The 17,002-nt window shown below is 36.9% G+C and overlaps 2 protein-coding genes across 3 annotated transcripts in view; one reads left to right on the top strand and one right to left on the bottom strand.

Moving 5' to 3' along the window:
- Positions 1-72: 72 nt before the first annotated feature.
- FAHD1 (fumarylacetoacetate hydrolase domain containing 1) lies at positions 73-1,696 on the top strand. The gene has a single exon (XM_016136618.2). The coding sequence runs from the start codon at positions 326-328 to the stop codon at positions 989-991; it is 666 nt and encodes a 221-aa protein (XP_015992104.1). The 5' UTR covers positions 73-325; the 3' UTR covers positions 992-1,696.
- A 5,816-nt stretch (positions 1,697-7,512) lies between these two features.
- The window catches only part of MEIOB (meiosis specific with OB-fold), a 28,102-nt gene continuing 18,612 nt past the window's right edge, over positions 7,513-17,002 (bottom strand). For both annotated transcript variants that reach the window (XM_016136599.2, XM_036226072.1), the window contains exons 8-14: positions 16,470-16,522; positions 16,290-16,385; positions 14,060-14,161; positions 13,329-13,482; positions 11,444-11,627; positions 10,656-10,742; positions 7,513-7,940 (exon numbers count right to left, since the gene is read on the bottom strand). In XM_016136599.2, the coding sequence (XP_015992085.2) occupies positions 7,830-7,940; positions 10,656-10,742; positions 11,444-11,627; positions 13,329-13,482; positions 14,060-14,161; positions 16,290-16,385; positions 16,470-16,522 (787 nt within the window). In that variant the 3' untranslated portion in view covers positions 7,513-7,829. The remainder of the gene's footprint in view (positions 7,941-10,655; positions 10,743-11,443; positions 11,628-13,328; positions 13,483-14,059; positions 14,162-16,289; positions 16,386-16,469; positions 16,523-17,002) is intronic.

Raw genomic sequence — 17,002 nt, 5'->3', positions numbered from 1 at the left:
TCCGCCCAATCACGCTCGCGTCTAGACTCGTGCCCGCCCCCCGCTGGCTGGGAGCTAGGAGGTGGTGGCAGCCAAGGAGCAACGTCAGATCCTCTGCCTCTGTCCCGGAACTAGACCGGCGCTCCAAGACCCGGCACCTCCGAGGCAGCCACTAGACGGCGGCTCCCCGGAGGACGAGCGCTGCGACTCCGGAGCACCCAGCGACGCGCAAAGAGGAACGGGCCTTCGCGGACGAGACAGCGCTCCAAGGTACTTCTTCCTATCCGGATAGCAGTAGACTTCAGGGGACAGGCCCCAGCAGAGTTCACGTGACTCCAAGGGAGCCATGGCGGTATCCAGGCCGCTGTCTCGCTTCTGGGAGTGGGGGAAGAACATCGTGTGCGTGGGCAGGAACTACGCGGACCACGTTAAGGAAATGAAGAGTACTGTGCTCAGCGAGCCGGTGCTCTTCCTGAAGCCGTCCACCGCTTACGTCCCCGAGGGCTCGCCCATCCTCATGCCTGTGTACAGCCACAACCTGCACCACGAGCTCGAGCTGGGCGTGGTGATGGGCAAGCGCTCCCGCGCAGTCCCTGAGGCCGCGGCCATGGACTATGTGGCCGGCTATGCCCTGTGCCTGGACATGACCGCTAGGGACGTACAGGACGAGTGCAAGAAGAAGGGTCTGCCCTGGACTCTGGCCAAGAGCTTCACAGCTTCCTGCCCTGTTAGCGCGTTCGTGCCCAAAGAGAAGATCCCTGACCCTCACAACTTAAAGCTCTGGCTCAAGGTCAACGGCGAGCTCAGGCAGGAGGGTGAAACATCCTCCATGATCTTTACCATCCCTTACATCATCAGCTACGTTTCTAAGATAATTACCTTGGAAGAAGGAGATATTATCTTGACTGGGACGCCAAAAGGAGTTGGACCCGTTAAAGAAAACGATGAGATCCTGGCTGGCATCCACGGGATTCTCAGTATGAAATTTAAGGTGGAAAGGCCAGAATATTGAGTCTACCAAGCACCGTACCGCTTTAAGTTTCAGGAGAGAAGGGAGTTGGACAGAAGCAAACAAAGGGTATTACAAGTGACAGTCCTTTAGTAAATAAGCAAAAGATGATTTGGTTGGATTATTATGCCTCAACTCAGGGAAAATCGAACTGCCACGGAAACATGAGCTACAAGAGCTGGGTCAGAATGGAAAGGAAAACGAGTGCCTTTCTTCTAGGAAACAACCAGAATAAAGTATTTGTGATAGCTCCAGTGAGAATTTATCAAACAAAATGCTAAGAGGACTTCTTTCCTAAAACTGGACTGACTGGTTAAGACTTTTCAGTGGGTCATTCTGGGATCTAAATTTAAGAATTAAAATCTGCAGAGGACGTTGAAAAGCATATTTCAAATCAGTGTTTCCCACATTTTTTGGATCGTGATAATCATCTGGAGGTATTTGTAAAAATTAAAATTTCCAAATTACTGGCCCATACTAGGCCCAGTATATTAATTAGCAGAATTAATCTTCAGCGCGCCAAGTGATTCTTCACTGAAATGTGGAAAAACACTACTTCGTATAATTATTTAATTTAAAATTTTATTTAATAAATTAACAATGAATGATGACCTCACTCGTTTTTACCCTGGCTTATAGAATCTGAGTTTAAGAGATAATTTTGAAACTACTGAAAACTGAAAATCCAAATAAAGATGCTGGGTATTTTTTGGCCTAAAAGAATGTTTTTTTCACCACCACCACCCCCACCCCCACCCCCGAATAGTGGCTAGGGGGAACACTTCCTTATTAAGAGACTTCGGACCTTGGTCATTGACCTTTGGTCTGGTGAGCACTGTCCCTTATTAACGATTAATTGCACCTCTACCTCCCCACCAGCGATAAGGAGGATTCAGGCAAGCTGAGAGGCTTGGGAGTGCTACTGTTGCTCTTACCTGCTCCCTTCTCTAAAAAAAAGACTAGGCAAGATGCACAGCACAACTATCAGACTGCCCTGTGGAGTGCTTTAGACTTAGGTAGGGGCTCCCACTGTCAGTGTTAACAGAAGACATCTGCTGGCCCTTGAAGAAAACTAAGGACATCTAATTTAATAAAAAATAGCTAACATTTATTGAGCCCTTAGTACTGCTAGTCCCTGTACCAAGAGCTTTCCTTGTATTATTTAACCCTCAACTAAGCTATGAGGTTGGTATTACTGCCCTCCCTGTTATAGATATGAAGATGTAGATTTAGAGGCTAGCCAGCCTAGCTCTACGGTCACTTAGCTGAGTGACAGAGCCAAGATGTAACCCAGATATCCAAAAACCAGAACCTGAAATCTTGACCATAATGCAGGCTGCATCTTTTAAGCAGATATATAGAAAGATTTAGTCCCATAATGGGTACTAAATCATTTATTAATTCATGCTATCTTCTTTTATCTTTTAATTAATTTTTTTTAGTTGCTTAAGCAATACATGTTTATTAAGAAGGGTTAGAAAATATGGATAAGCAAAAAAAAAAAAAAATCCTCAAAATTTCATTCACCCAGAGACAGTCAAAGGTAAGCATTTGGTGTACATTCTTCCAAGTCAGGCTGTAACTGTCATTCTTAATATTTGCTCATATTGTACAATTTTCTAAGTTTTGTCATGGCTCTTTCCATGTTATTTCTGCAGTACTATTTTCAGTGGCTGCATGAGACTCTGAAGTCAGTCCTTCATTTTTGACCATTGAGATTGTTTCTAATTATTTGCTAGTAGAATTAACACATTTGTGGTTATTTCCTTTGGCTAGGTTCCCATAATACATGAGTTGAATCAAGGGTGTGCTCATTTTGAAAGTTTAGTTAGCAGATAACAAGATTCAACTGAGACATGTATATTAAGCTAACAGACCTGAAAGCAAGCTAAAGGTATAAGGCAGAAGTAATGTTCACATGTAGCTCCCTTCGGTGGCACAAACCAGCACCCAGAGAGTATATGGTGCCCCTGAGGGTCAACGTTCACCACCGTAGTAGCACAAGATTTGTCAAAATAGCTGACAACAGCATTGCAAGTGTAGCATACAAAGTCCTTGGCTGCCAGAATCAAAAACTGAGAGACTCACCAATTCCCACAAATCCTGATGTTAGGGGTGTGTGTGTGTGTGTGCGCACGCGCGCGCCTAAACACTTATTTTGGAAAATTGTAAATGAATGGCAGAAACACTCTACCCTTTCAGCATGCATTTCCTAAGCGTAAGGACACTCCTATATAGCCACAGTACCTTTACCACACTTAAAATAATTCCATAATTTATTAGTCCATACAGAATATATGGCTTCACATCTGTTCTGGACTTTTTAAAAATGTTCATTGGGATTTTATAAAAAAATTAGTATTCTACATCCACTTAATACACTATGAACATCCTTCCAGATCAGCGAATATAGATTCTCATAATCACTTTTATTTGCTGTATCTTAGATCATATACTCTCCAGAGTCAGAGCCTACAGTGGGGATTCTCGTTCAGGTGATTTACTGAAGGAGTGCTTTCAGAAGAAAAGAAGTAAAAAGGAAGCAGAAAGGGCAGGGAGCAAACTAAGAAAGGATATGGTCTCAGACCTGGAGTTGAGCTTCAGTCCAAGTGAAGATATTGCTGGAATCTGTTCCCCCACCACTCACGCAACTACCCCAGGTAATTCTCTGACCATCATAGAATCTGAGAGATAGGCCTATATATGTAAGTAAAGGGGATCTGAATGGGGCCCAACATTCCCATACAGCTTGCATAGGTTTCAAATGTTTTGCTATTAGAAACAACGATGTGAGAAACATCTTCCACATACATCATTTGGCATTTGTTTATTTCCTTAGCGAAGGTCTTAGATGTGAAATTGATTAGTTTGCACTTTAAATTTTTGATACTTTTTTTGCCAAATTGCTGAGGAAAAGGAATATACTAATTTGTACTTGACAAGAACACCTTTTAATACACACTCTTGCCATCACTGGCTATCAGGCTATGGTCATTTTAATTTGCATTTCTTTGATTAATAGTGAAGCTGATATCTTTTCATGTTTACACCCACTAATTTTTAAACGAGACTACTGGGCACATCTCTGGTATAAATGTTGGTGTAGTATCTTTGGTTTCAGGTAAACTTTATATTTCTTTTCAATATAATTCATTTAAGTATACTAAAACCTTCATAATATTTTAAAGAGAGTAATTATAATGATTGATGTACTAGAAAAAATTCAAACTATAAAAGTAGAATAGAATTCATATAACAAAAACATTAAATAGTCAAATACGAGTACCAATGAAATTGCTATACCTCAACAGTGACTGATAATTATTGATCATATACTAAGTGCAGAAATCTAAGCACTTTACATGTGTCAATTTAGTCTTCGCATTTGCCAAGAGAAGTTGGTATTTTTCTCATTTATAAAAAAATAACTGCAAACACTGTTGCCAAAAGAAGTTAGTATCATTATCGCCATTTATAGAAGGGTCACAGCAAGGGAGAAACTCAGAGCTAGAGACCATCCTGGGAGCAGCAGATGGGATTGAGTCTGCAGCCACAGAGCCTGTCCATGCAGCTACCTCCAGTTTTACCTCCTCTAGCTCATCCTTCATGTCACATCCATGAAATAGGGGAACTTGGGTAAATTAGATACTATAAGTGCTTATTACAATGTCTGTCACAGAAAAAGTACTTAATAAGGTTAGCTATTAATATTGCAGCAATTTAATGTCTAGAAACTTATCTTAAGGAAATAAGAATGTGGACAGAGATTTAACTTCAGTTTATAATAATAGCAAAAAAGGGAAGACATCTTAACTATCTAATAGTAATGGATTGATTACATTCACATTCACTCTCCTATACTCACATAATGAAATTATATATAGCCATTAAGCTTATGTAGATTAATGATGTGAAAAGGTTTATTATAAATTATTACATGTAAAAGCAGATTACAGTATAACCTGTATCTGTAAACTGTTTTAACATAGAAATATGGATAGATGAAAGTCAAGAAAGATGTATAAAAAAGTGTGGGATGCTTGTATACGCATGTTCATAGCAGCTATGATGGCTAATTACAATAGCCAAAAGGTGGAAACAGATGAATGGATAACCAAATATGGCCCATCCATACAATAGAATACTAACTACTAAGCCATAAAAAGAATTGAAATTCTGATACATGCTATAACATGGATGAACCTTGAAAATATGCTCAGAAAAATAAGGCAGACAGAAAATAACAAAATATCTGTATTGCTGTATTGCATGATTCTATTTATATGAAAAACCTAGACTAGTCAAACTCATAGAGATGAAGTAGATCAGAGGTTACCAGGGATGGGGGGAGGGAAAATTGGGAGTTATTATCTAATGGGTACAGAGTTTTAACTTGTGATGATGAAAAATTCTGGAAATGCATAGTGGTGATGGTTGCACAAATTGTGAATGTACTTAACACCACTTAATTGAACACTTACAGATAGTTAAAGTGATAAATTTTATACAATGTATATTTTACCACAATGGGGAAAAAAAACAGATACACACACACAAAAATATATATTACTTACAGGTTAAAAAAAATCAGGATGGGAGATTTTGGGCTTTTCTTTTTTTGTTGTTAACTATTATTTCTAATTTTTCTACAATTAGCATGTAAAACTTTATAATAAAAATATTTACAAAGCAAAAACCCCAGGGTTCCTCAAGATGAGTAAACGGATGACAGAAATATATATTGTGTTTCTGCCATGTGCGGAGTATTGAATGAAAAAACTTACCAAAGCAGAATTAGGAAAGGAACATCAAATTGAAATGAACCACTAACAGAAGATTAGGAAAATTCACATAGCCCCCAAACTATTTATGTAAAGCAATGTAAACTCTGTAGATCGAAATACACTATGACCAGGAAAAGCAGCTCCTGGAGAATAGTAGGGAAATGGAGATTCTGGACAGGGGATTATGTATTTTGTGTTGATGGGGGGGGGGGCTTCTTTTTTTTACTTCTTCGAGTGCCTATATCCTGGGTAATCTACAACCAATTTGTAATCTTCGTAAATGTAACGTTAGCTTTGTGCAGCACCTCTAATTCAGTGTGGCCTGACACCTAGCCCTGTACATTCCTGTATCATGAGATAAAATAAACAATTAGTAGTTCCTCTAGTGATAGGCAAGGGGTCTCCTTAGTTAAATGTCTATGAACTGAGGTCACCAAAGGAACCCTGAGGAGGTCAACCAGGGACCTCTACCACCCCTCTAGTGTTTGACAGGCTGTGGTTGGAGAACACTGGGTACTGCCTATGTGCCTACTTCAAGAATGCCAGTATTAAGCACCTGTACTATGCAGTTGAAGCCAGAGCAGATAAGGCCCATACAGCAGGAGCCCAGAGAGCAGGTTCTGGCGCCCTTGGCTCAGGCTTTGGCAATCTGAAACTTGCTGCTCAAGGTCAGGGCATCAGGAGGCCTGGCACAGCAACTCCTGACAGACCACTTGGCCAGGCGTCTTTCCTCATCTCCCGTGCTCTTGGGCACCAACTCCTGCTTAACTAACAGGGGATGTAAATGTGGCTGCTGGTAGGTGCCCTCACTTCTCTCTCCTTCTCAACCTGACCCTTTTCCATTCCCAATGGGAAGAATGTCATCCTTGCCCCTCCACCACTCTTCCTCCTTCCTTCCCTGTCCACCCTCCCAATTCTCCTTGCTTAACACACCCATTTGCCTCCCCAAGGGAGACAGGAAGATCTTCATCAGGCACAGTTGCTGTTTGCACAGCTAAGACAAATCCTTCTTTACCTTGCTTATTGATTACACTTTGGACACACTAGAGATCAACTCACATCCCTCCTCCATGGCTGCCTATTATAAAGGCCAGAGAAAACATTACTGACAACACCAGTTTTATAAGAGTTTCATATACTTACTTTTTCTTTTTTCCCCCTGACTTCTGTGGTGAGTGAAGTGTCAGATCCCAAATATATTGACCAAAACCCCCAGACCATGGATCGATACTGACTATGTTGGTGGATCTGTACCCTGAAGCAAGTAACTCAGAATAGTGTAGAGCTGAGGAGAGTGCTTTGGGGCTGCTGCAAGGATGGCTGAAATAGAAGGGAGGCCATTTTCCTCCTAAGTAGGACTTCCACCCTTTCAAGTTCCTGATCTTGGCACTGCTCATGTAACTTTTGAAGTTGGTCTCCTTCCAGTTGATTCAGACTCATAAATGTCAATCCTAAGTCAGCAAGTCTTCACAAGCATTGGGTAGTTCCAATGTATTATCAGAGAAGACAAGGAATTTGCAAAGCTCTACAGTGTTCAAAGCAGTTGCACAACACTATCCACAGACTTCTGCTGTTCCCACTGGGTGCTGAGAGAGCCTCTTGTCTAGCTAGGCCCTATCAGCTCCAGGAAAGCAGACCAAGCCATTGCTAAGCTCTAGGTAAGTTGTTGTAAGAGGTTCTGATCTTTCTCCAGGGAAATAAGACAAAGAGGAAAGGGGCTTAAGGAAGTAAGTCAATCAATAGGAAATATTAAACTTGTTTATTAATTCATGCAAACATTTCAACTTGGGAAGAGAGGGCAAGGCCAGTAGAAAAGGCCTTCTAAGAAAGAGATAATTAAGACTTAACCCCTGGCCCTGCAAATATAAAATATTAAAAACAAACAAACAAAAAAGACACCTCCAAATCAACTCCAGGAGGAAGCATAATAATTTATAGAAACATTTTTACCACATTCTAACAAAATACAATTTTATCCATATTTTAAAACTCATTTTCCACTTTAAGAAGAGTTTAAAAACTTGTATTCTTTTCCAGAGTTTAAAATTATATCTGGTTTAAATATTTCCTTGTCCAGACAAGTTCCTACTTGCCTCAATAGGATCTGCAAGCTTACATGAGAGAACATTAATTCTCAATCCACCCCTTGCTCTGTGTGATAAAAAAAACTGTAAGGAGAAAAAAAGAGGGAGAATTAGTTTTAAAAATCACCATAGATGTTAAGTTGAAAACCAATGACCATAACAGAGAATACAATAGAAAACTGCAATGAATTTTTCTGACATATATTAACATAAACTTCAGTTAAAGTTGTACGATGGAAAGAGTTCAAGTCTCAGGCAGAGCTTCAGGTAGAGAAATTACAGACCTGGCTTCTGACGGTGATTTTGTAAAAATCTGTGTCATTTTTTCAGGACATTTCCCTCTGCTAAGAAAGTTGGGATTTCAAATCTAACATGGAGGGAAAAGGTGCTTATAGTGCGTTCAAACTACCAGTTGTGCTAGACATTAACTTGTAGTAATAGTAACATAATCTGTTAGACTATAAGAATATGATCATGAAGTTTATTAATAATGATGTCTTTTTTTATATATAATTAACAAAGCACTTTTGCCAACATTTTATTTAATATAGAGTGGAAGGACATATTAACTAGCCATCTCAATCTCAAAGACTAATAGGAAATACTGTACTAATGTCAGAAAACACTGTAGAAGTTTTTGAAATGGGCAATAAAAATAAGTGGGCTACTTTCAGTGGAATGCTCCATGGTTTGGTGTTGGTTAGAGCACTCTCCAAAATGTCTGAGTTTACAATGGTCTGCACTTTTCATTGCATGGGGCTGAACTATTTCATATTTCTGCAGATTGCAAAAAACTGATAGGGTTACAGATGATGATGTTCATAGAAATCCATATGAATTATGTCTGGGTTAAGATGCAGTTGGTTCTGTCCCGTAGAAGAGCCCAGTTTTGCATCTATAAGCAAACTCATGTCAGCATTCCTGATTGTCTGCCTATGTGTCCATTCTTCCAATTCTCTTTTGAATCCATTTTTTAAAAATGCCTTACTGGTTTCTTTATTAATGAATTGATTAAATTCAGTCTTTGACATATGTTCATTTTATTTTTGTATGAGAGTCATGGTTTTACCCTTTTGGGGAAACATTCTTTAACACTAGTATCAGACTTACAAGGACTTGTACTAACATCACCATATGTTTTAAAACATTAAAATGAATATCTCGCTTTGCAGTCCGTTCAACTGAACCATTTTAAGTAGCCATTATTTTTAATTGAAATATGACTATATAAAATGTCCAATCTATATAAGAGACTTTGTTTTTATCATATTCGCAGTGCAATGTAAGTCCTTATTTTTAAAATTACATGTTCTGGTTTCTAACAATTGAAATTGTATTTAATTCTCATGATCTTTATTACATTTTGTGATATAATCATTTTATATCTGCTTTAAATTTTTGTTAAATCTTATTTAAATATCTTTTTAACTTATTCTTTGGAAAGGTAAATGTCCTTTTACTTGAGAGCAATTTGTTATTATATTTTAATTAAATATGGAAAACTATAAGTAGGTTGCCATGAATTTATATTGATCAAACTCATTAGCAAGTGGCACCACCTGTCTGGACGGAAAACAAAATTGATCTAGGATCTGAGTATATTGATGTGGGAATAGACAGTCTGTAAGTGCTAATGGTAAAAGAGATACAGTATATTCTGTAATTTTCCCTCTTAGACCTAGTAATGAAGAAGCCTAGAACCAAGGTCCTAGAAATATTGGTGAGGCCATTAATGACTCCATGTCTGAAACTATTCAGATATGCTTGAGGCCACAAGGGAAGGAAGACACTGGAAAATAAGAAAACCTGCTTCTGAGGCTGAGATGGAGTGATATAATGTTCTCAAAGACTCTTTTAGGGTATCCAAGAGATTACAACTGTTTTCCTAATAATTAGAAGAAGCTATTTGCTTTTTCACTCTCATTCTTTCACCATAATGCACTGTAGTTTTTCTTGAGGCTACATGACATGAGATGACATCACTCCTCTGACTGCTAAATGTAATGCATGCTCATGAATGTTTTAAATTTTCTCAATGTTAAGTTCTAGTACAGTAAATACCAACAGATATAACTCACTTAAACAAGAGCTTGAAAACTGTTAAAACTATAAAGGAGAAAACATTTGAGAATGATAGGAGGAGTAAAATAATGTAGGCAGTAGCCCTTTCTCATTTGTGACCTGGGGCAAGTTGCAATATTTCTTGGTCCCATTTTCCTCATTTGCAAAACAAGGGGAGTATATCTCACTCTCCTCTCTACATTAATATTCTAGGATCCTCCAACACTGTAGTGTTTGTTGCTACAGCTCCAGGAGTCTGCTCAGATCAGAGTTGTAGGATCACAGAATTTTAGAGGCTTAAAGAAGTTAATTAATCTCCTTAGGGTCACGTGGGCTGAGGAATGATAGAATGGGATGCAAACTTGAGTTTTTCTCACCCCAGCACCTAATCATTTAACTATGCTATTGTATCCTGCTCACCGAAGTGAAAAGACTGCCATGTGGGTTGTGGTAGTAGGGAAGACCCAGCTTTGACTCTAAAGCCCAGTGCCTTGTCTTGGAGTTAACATTACTCGATATTTTCTTTGTTGATTTATTTCTCTAGTGTCATTTGTAACTCCTTTATGCTACATGAAAAAACCTGATTACTTCCATTGTTTCTACAGCGGTGAATCTTTCTGGGCAGCTGAGAATAGAGTATTATTAAAAATAACAAATTCCCTAACTTATTAGATCATACTCTAGGATTTTCTTTTGTTCGAAAATACAGAATAACATAGTTCTGTAAAATACACTAACTTTTAAATAAATTTTGCTTCTTTCCAAAAGAAATCTCCACTTTAATGCTGTTTTCTGTTCATCCGTCATTGCAAGAAATTCATTTACCTGGTTTCAAAAAAAAAATCAAATAAGTAATTCCAAAGTATATATAGATAACTCATATTGATAACAATGTGAGATTTCAATTTGCTCATTAGAAGTGGGATTTTATTCACAGTAATTACATCTCAATTCTCTTGACAGAGAAGGAAGTCTCGAAACAGAATTTCTGAAGCCAATAAGGTGGCCTAGCACAGAAAACTATGTTTGACGAACTAGAAAAGACTTGCAACTGAGGTTTAATGGTAAACCTCAGGAGCTTGTTTTAACAATAAAAAACAAGTACCCAAGCCAATCTCTATGTACCTCTGCTGTCCTAGAGCAGCAGATGGAGGACACTCCTGGCTGACTTTATACAGCTGGGTAGGTGAAATACAGCCAAACCCTCTTTCTGAAAGAGCCACCTCATAACTGATCAACAACTCCACTGTGTTGTTTTATCCATTGTTACTTGACTATATAATATGTCTTGTTTATTCTCCACTATAGCCCAGGGCCTCTATCATTATTTCTAAGTTAATATTAGCTATGATTTTAATATATAATAGGTAATTATATGTTCATTAAAGCAGTGTATGTTTAAATCAAGATTGCTTTTTCCTAGGCCTCTTTATTAATGAATTAATTTGTATCAGATATTCACAAAATAACCTATATGGGGGGGGGGGAATAGTTCTAAGCACGTTTTCATTTTTTTTGCTATTTACCGTGCAGCCCAAAGTCTCCTCAGCAACGCTTCCTGTGAGACTACAGGAATGGAGGGTACCTGTGTGATCAGTAAGATCAATTAGCATATCGAAGCTCAGGAAAATGGATTTAAATCCTGAAGAATCTTTGTTGCAAGTTGTACAAGTGCTGGAAGCTTCATTTATAATATAACCACAGCCTGAACTGAAAAGAAAAAAAAAATGATAAAATGTTAAGGCCGTAAGTGACAACTCTAAGCCTGAGCAGAATCATCACTTAGACGTCTAAACTGGAGTAATTTCAGAATACTCAGCACTGTGCAGGATACAAGACAGACATACAAAATTATGAGAAACAATACAACATGCATTCTTTCCAATCTCATTTTCAGTATTTGTGATTCATCTGAAACTTGGATAAGTCAGTCCTCTCACTGTCCTACCTTCCCTCATGCTTGGGTTCCTGCTCAGGCTCATTTCTCTGTTGGGGCCTTCCTTTCCTGAACCTCAGCCCTCACTCCTTCCTTTCTCTGAACACCACTGACTACATATCCTATCATATCCCATTCCTTGTTATCTCCCCAGCTTGGAGTTCTCAGGGCAGGAATTGTATCTTGTGCTTAGAAAGACTGGGTTCCTCAAATGCTCAACTGATAGTACTGTACTAGATCTTCTGTACACCTACAGAAAAATCCTAGGGTTGGGCAGATTCACACCCTAAATGCTGTTTGTACTGCTAATGACAAATTTACCTCTCTTTTAGTGGCAATTACATGCTATTACATATTTTCAAAGCAGGCCTTAACTTTAGCCAATTTGAAAGGGAAGACTAATACAAATTTCTCAAGTAGAGGGCGCAATCTGAAGATAGTGGTTTCTTATCTAGCCACAGATAATTTTTAAAGTAAATTTTAGATGCTTTCTCTCACATATGAATATTAAAGATGTAGGAAAAAATGAGGGAGACTGTAAAAATTGTTTAAATTTTTGAAAAATATTTTTCAATAAACATCTGCCTTATACAGCAGCCTCCATATTAGTTTTTTCAACTTTAATACAAAATCGTAAAATGTTTAACAATCCATGGGTCAACATCTTGATTGTGTTGGTAGGTATACAAACCTATACATGTGATAAAACTATACATAACTTACAACACACACACACACACACACACACACACACACAAATGACTGCATGTCAATCTGAGAAATTTTGAATAAAATAAATGGATTGAATTAAAGTCAATATCCAGGCTATAATGTGATGCTACAGTTTTTCAAAATATTACCATTTGGGGAAACTGCACAAAGTGAACATAGGCTCTCTCTGTATTATTTCTTATAACTCCATGTTAACCTAAAACTATTTCAATAAAAATTTAAATTACAAAAACCCATAGGGAGACTTTCACCACAACTTTTCAGATGTTTCTTACCAAAAATCTTTTGGATAAGATTAGTAAACCTACTGGGGTTTACTTTTCTATGCAAGTAGATTATTTTCACCTATGAGAAGTTGGAAATCATATTCATCATGAAGTGGAAAATAATTTTCAAAAAATGCTGTCACTAGCATTGCTATAAAATGTGGCAACCAAAATAATTTTCTATCACATTCTAATACAACAGTTCGTCATATCAGTTAAAAGTTTCTGGCCCTATCATATCTTTATAGTTTAGAACTGCAGAAACACAGTAAATTTTTACTCAAAAAACCAATTATAATCTTTGATCTAAATAGTTTGCCATAGAAACTTGAATCTAAGTTATTTATACATTTCTCTCAAATATATAAATATTATGTCAAAGAATAGCTTAAACCTTTATAAAGCTTAAAATTTATTAACAATTTTTTTTTTATTTCTTACAAGAATGAATTTGCTAAAAGTAATTTTGCTGCTTACCATCTATTTCGAACTACTTTTGTAGTTTCATCATCAATGTTCAGTGTAGAAATATAAGCATAAAGAATGCCATAGAAAGGATCAGTTTTTCCTTTATTCTTCAAAGCTTTTATCTTTAATTGTTCAACTGTGTAGACATCAACTATTGTATTTACTAAAAAAAAAAAAAAGTTATTATAGAGCATGCTCTCTTTTTCTCCCTGTCTCTCTCTCTCTCAACACATATTTTAAGAATTCCAAAGGATTATTATCAAATAGAAAAGTTACTGAGTTCAAATAACATGTAGAAGCTTTAGTTAAGTAACAGAAAAATTATTATATTTGCTGTATTAAAAATGGTTATAGAAATGTACAAAAAAGCAAAAAAAAAAGCAAAACAAATAAAAGTATAAGAAATTAGTCTTCATTAAAATGAAGAATTTGTGGTCATCATAAGATGCCATTAGAAGAGTGAAAAGGCAAGCCACAGGGTAGGAGATGCTAGTAATCTATAAGGAACCAAGTACTCATATCCAGAATATCTAAAGAAATCTTAGAAAGCAATAAGAAAAAAACAGTCAACTCAATTTTTTAGCTCTCACCAGACTGGCAGAAGTTTTAAACTACTTTTAAAAGTGGAAATACAGCAATTACAGAATAAGAACATAGTATCTTTTACTCAGTAAAACAAAACTTTACAGACCCAAATTTTGGCCTTTTAAAAATTCAAATAATATTTAAAAGTCACTTACAATTTATGGATTCTTTCAAGTAACTGTCAATTTCATCATCCACAAGATTTGTTTCTTTATTTTCTCTTATAAAATTCAATAGGATATTAGCTTCAGGTGTATCTTAAATTGAAAATGCATAATAAAAAAAAAGCAAACTGACTACTTTTTAAATAATTGTGAACAATCCAAAATTTTTTTAATGATAAAAACCAAAGATGATCAAATACAATATTAGGCTTCCATTAATAATGCGAAGTTCCATTCTATTAACATGGAGAGGTGTACATGAGATATTGTAAGTATAATGAACAGCTTACAAAACTATATGGAATAATTTCCTTTCAAGTAAAAAATTATCCAGAAGAATGTATATTAAAGAAATGATTCTCTCTTATAAAATGATGAGATTATAGGAGATATCCTTTTATGTATTTTCTGAATTTTATATGTATTTCTTTTCTAAACAGAAAAAAAAATTCTTTTAAAGGTATTTGAAAGGCTTTCTCCTTAACTTGGGATGTGAGTACTCTCAGCAATACTAGTCAGCTGGGGAGCCAGAAGGTAAGAATAGGATTTTGGAAAGGGCTCTTATGTGACTCTGATTTTGGAAAAGGGCTCTTATGTGACTCTGATAAAGACAATCTGATTGTCTTTAGCCCTTGCTCACCCACTCCAACATTCTACCAATCATCCTGATAATGCTTGGACAGAGTTATTTCTTCCCCCCTGCTCCCAAGAACACTACATGTCTCATCACTCTTCTTTATCAGACTTAGACTGAAATTCCTTGTGAGCAAAGGTTTTTCCTTTTTATCTCTGTATTTCCAGTATCTAATACAAATAGTGACTATTTTTCTACTCATCTGACCATCCACCCACTCGTGTCCTGCCTTGTTCCAGAAAGGATTTAAGTTATCTCAGTACTTGGAAAACAAAAGGAATTCAATAAATATTTGTAAATGAATGAATGAATGTTTTTGAAACACTGAGAACTGCTGTACACAAGATGGGAGCAGATGCTGGAGTGGGACCACAGAAATCAAACAAATGGGCTTCTTGGGACAGAAACTGGTAGGAAGAATATGGTGCTGGCACTGCTGTAAAGATCCCTCCTGACAAGAGGGTCATCTGGGACTGTCATAAATTCTGCCTTCCTTATCTGATGAACATTCTCAGGGCAGAGATAGCCATAGGGAAGCCTGGACATCTTAGCTAGGATGAAAGCTTAAGCCATTAGGGGTTCTTAATTTCTACATGGCAGGTATAAGAAATTAGAAATAAGGCTGATTTAAATAAGCACATTGAAATTCATGCACCCTTATAAGTACTCTCTTTTAAATTTGTCTCCTTGAAAAATAAGGCCTTTATTCTAATGATGTTGGTATTGCTCACACCACGTTAACATTTCACCTTTGAGTCTGTTTCAGAGCCAAATGTACAACATCCGTTGACTATCTCATTAACTTAGTCATGAGTTTTTGATATAATTAGTTCTCTCAAGATTGATAACCCTTCCAACAGACAAACCTGTCTTTCCAATATTTTCCCAGGCCAAATTCATTAGTAATTCTACTTTTTAAAATTCTGATAATGGTTTGGTCAAAGATATAAAACTGCTTTACAGTTCTCAGTCACTACTGATACTTTGTTATTGACCAGTAGAGTAAAGCTTATGTTCTAAATGACACACTACTATACTTATATCTTCTTGAGCCTGTGAAGGATGATTCCATTTCTGGGAATTCTGCACTCTTCTGCAGTGTCGGACTGACCTCTCTGCACTACAAAGTGCTCTGAGAATACTTAATGTCACCAATCCCCCATCTCTCCAGATCCTGCTCCCATGATTTCATGCTAGAATGAGCTATAACTCCTTTTAACAACTACTCCAGTGGGCCTTCTGGGCATTTAATTACAGTTACAGAGTATCACCTAGTGATACTCTATATGTTCTCAGTGCTCTAGCACTAAGTTATTTAAGTATAGTGAAACTGAATTTATTTTAAATAATCAATAATTTAGGTTACCCAATCAACAACGTCGATTTCTCAAAAATGAGTCTGTCTTTTCACATTTCTTTAGTAAAGATATAGCTCATTGTAAATTTCAAGGTCATATAAAACAATCTTTCACTTTTAATTCAAATGAAATCTAAGCTTCACTTTCATTCTTAAATACACTACACTAATATAGGAATGTGTGATATGGTCATTTCCAAAGGGATAAAGAATTTCAGATAGCTTTTTACCTGGATTAGTTGTAATAATGGTTTTTGAGATTACAGTTGCTGTCATGCAGTTCCGAAATTTGTCAAAACTTATTCTTACATCTGAGGCAAATATAACTGTTTAGGGGAAAAGCCATTTTAAAATTATTACATGGGGTATAAAAATGACAAATATTGAACACAATCATTGAAGTATAATACCTGTTTCTCGTGGCATCCAGCTCTGTGCAAGTAGAATGGATTCATTATCCCAACTGCATAGTTTTAAAAAAGAAATGATAAAAATTGAATACATTAGACAAAACTGGCAGTGACCACATTATTTACCAAAAAAAGAATGCTTAAAGGCTAGAGTTAACCATCCTCCATGTTGTCAAAAGCACAAGTTAAGGACATCAGCTTCTCCTGCATTTTGCAGGACTATACTATACTATTTCACAGAGCATTTAATATATACTATGTGATCAATCATTCCTTCAATACCATTTATCTCTAACAACTTCTGCTCCATCAATTATTTCTTTTCTCACCACTCAGGTCACGTTAGGCTATTTGGAACTGAATTGACTACAAGTCTAAAGACTTTAAAGTCATTCTTTCACACCATTAAGAGAAGGCCCCCACAATGGACAAACTGCTCAAGAGACTTAATAGATTGAAGGCTTGTTTCAAATTAAATGCTTTGTTTGGTACTCAGGCATCTGAAGTCTAAAAGATGCCATGTTGTACCCTGC

The sequence above is a fragment of the Rousettus aegyptiacus genome, unplaced genomic scaffold, assembly GCF_014176215.1.
Source record: "Rousettus aegyptiacus isolate mRouAeg1 unplaced genomic scaffold, mRouAeg1.p scaffold_m13_p_8, whole genome shotgun sequence".
NCBI classification, from domain to species: domain Eukaryota; kingdom Metazoa; phylum Chordata; class Mammalia; order Chiroptera; family Pteropodidae; genus Rousettus; species Rousettus aegyptiacus.
Note: the sequence above shows the minus strand (reverse complement) of the source record. Positions and strands in the feature narration are given on the sequence as shown.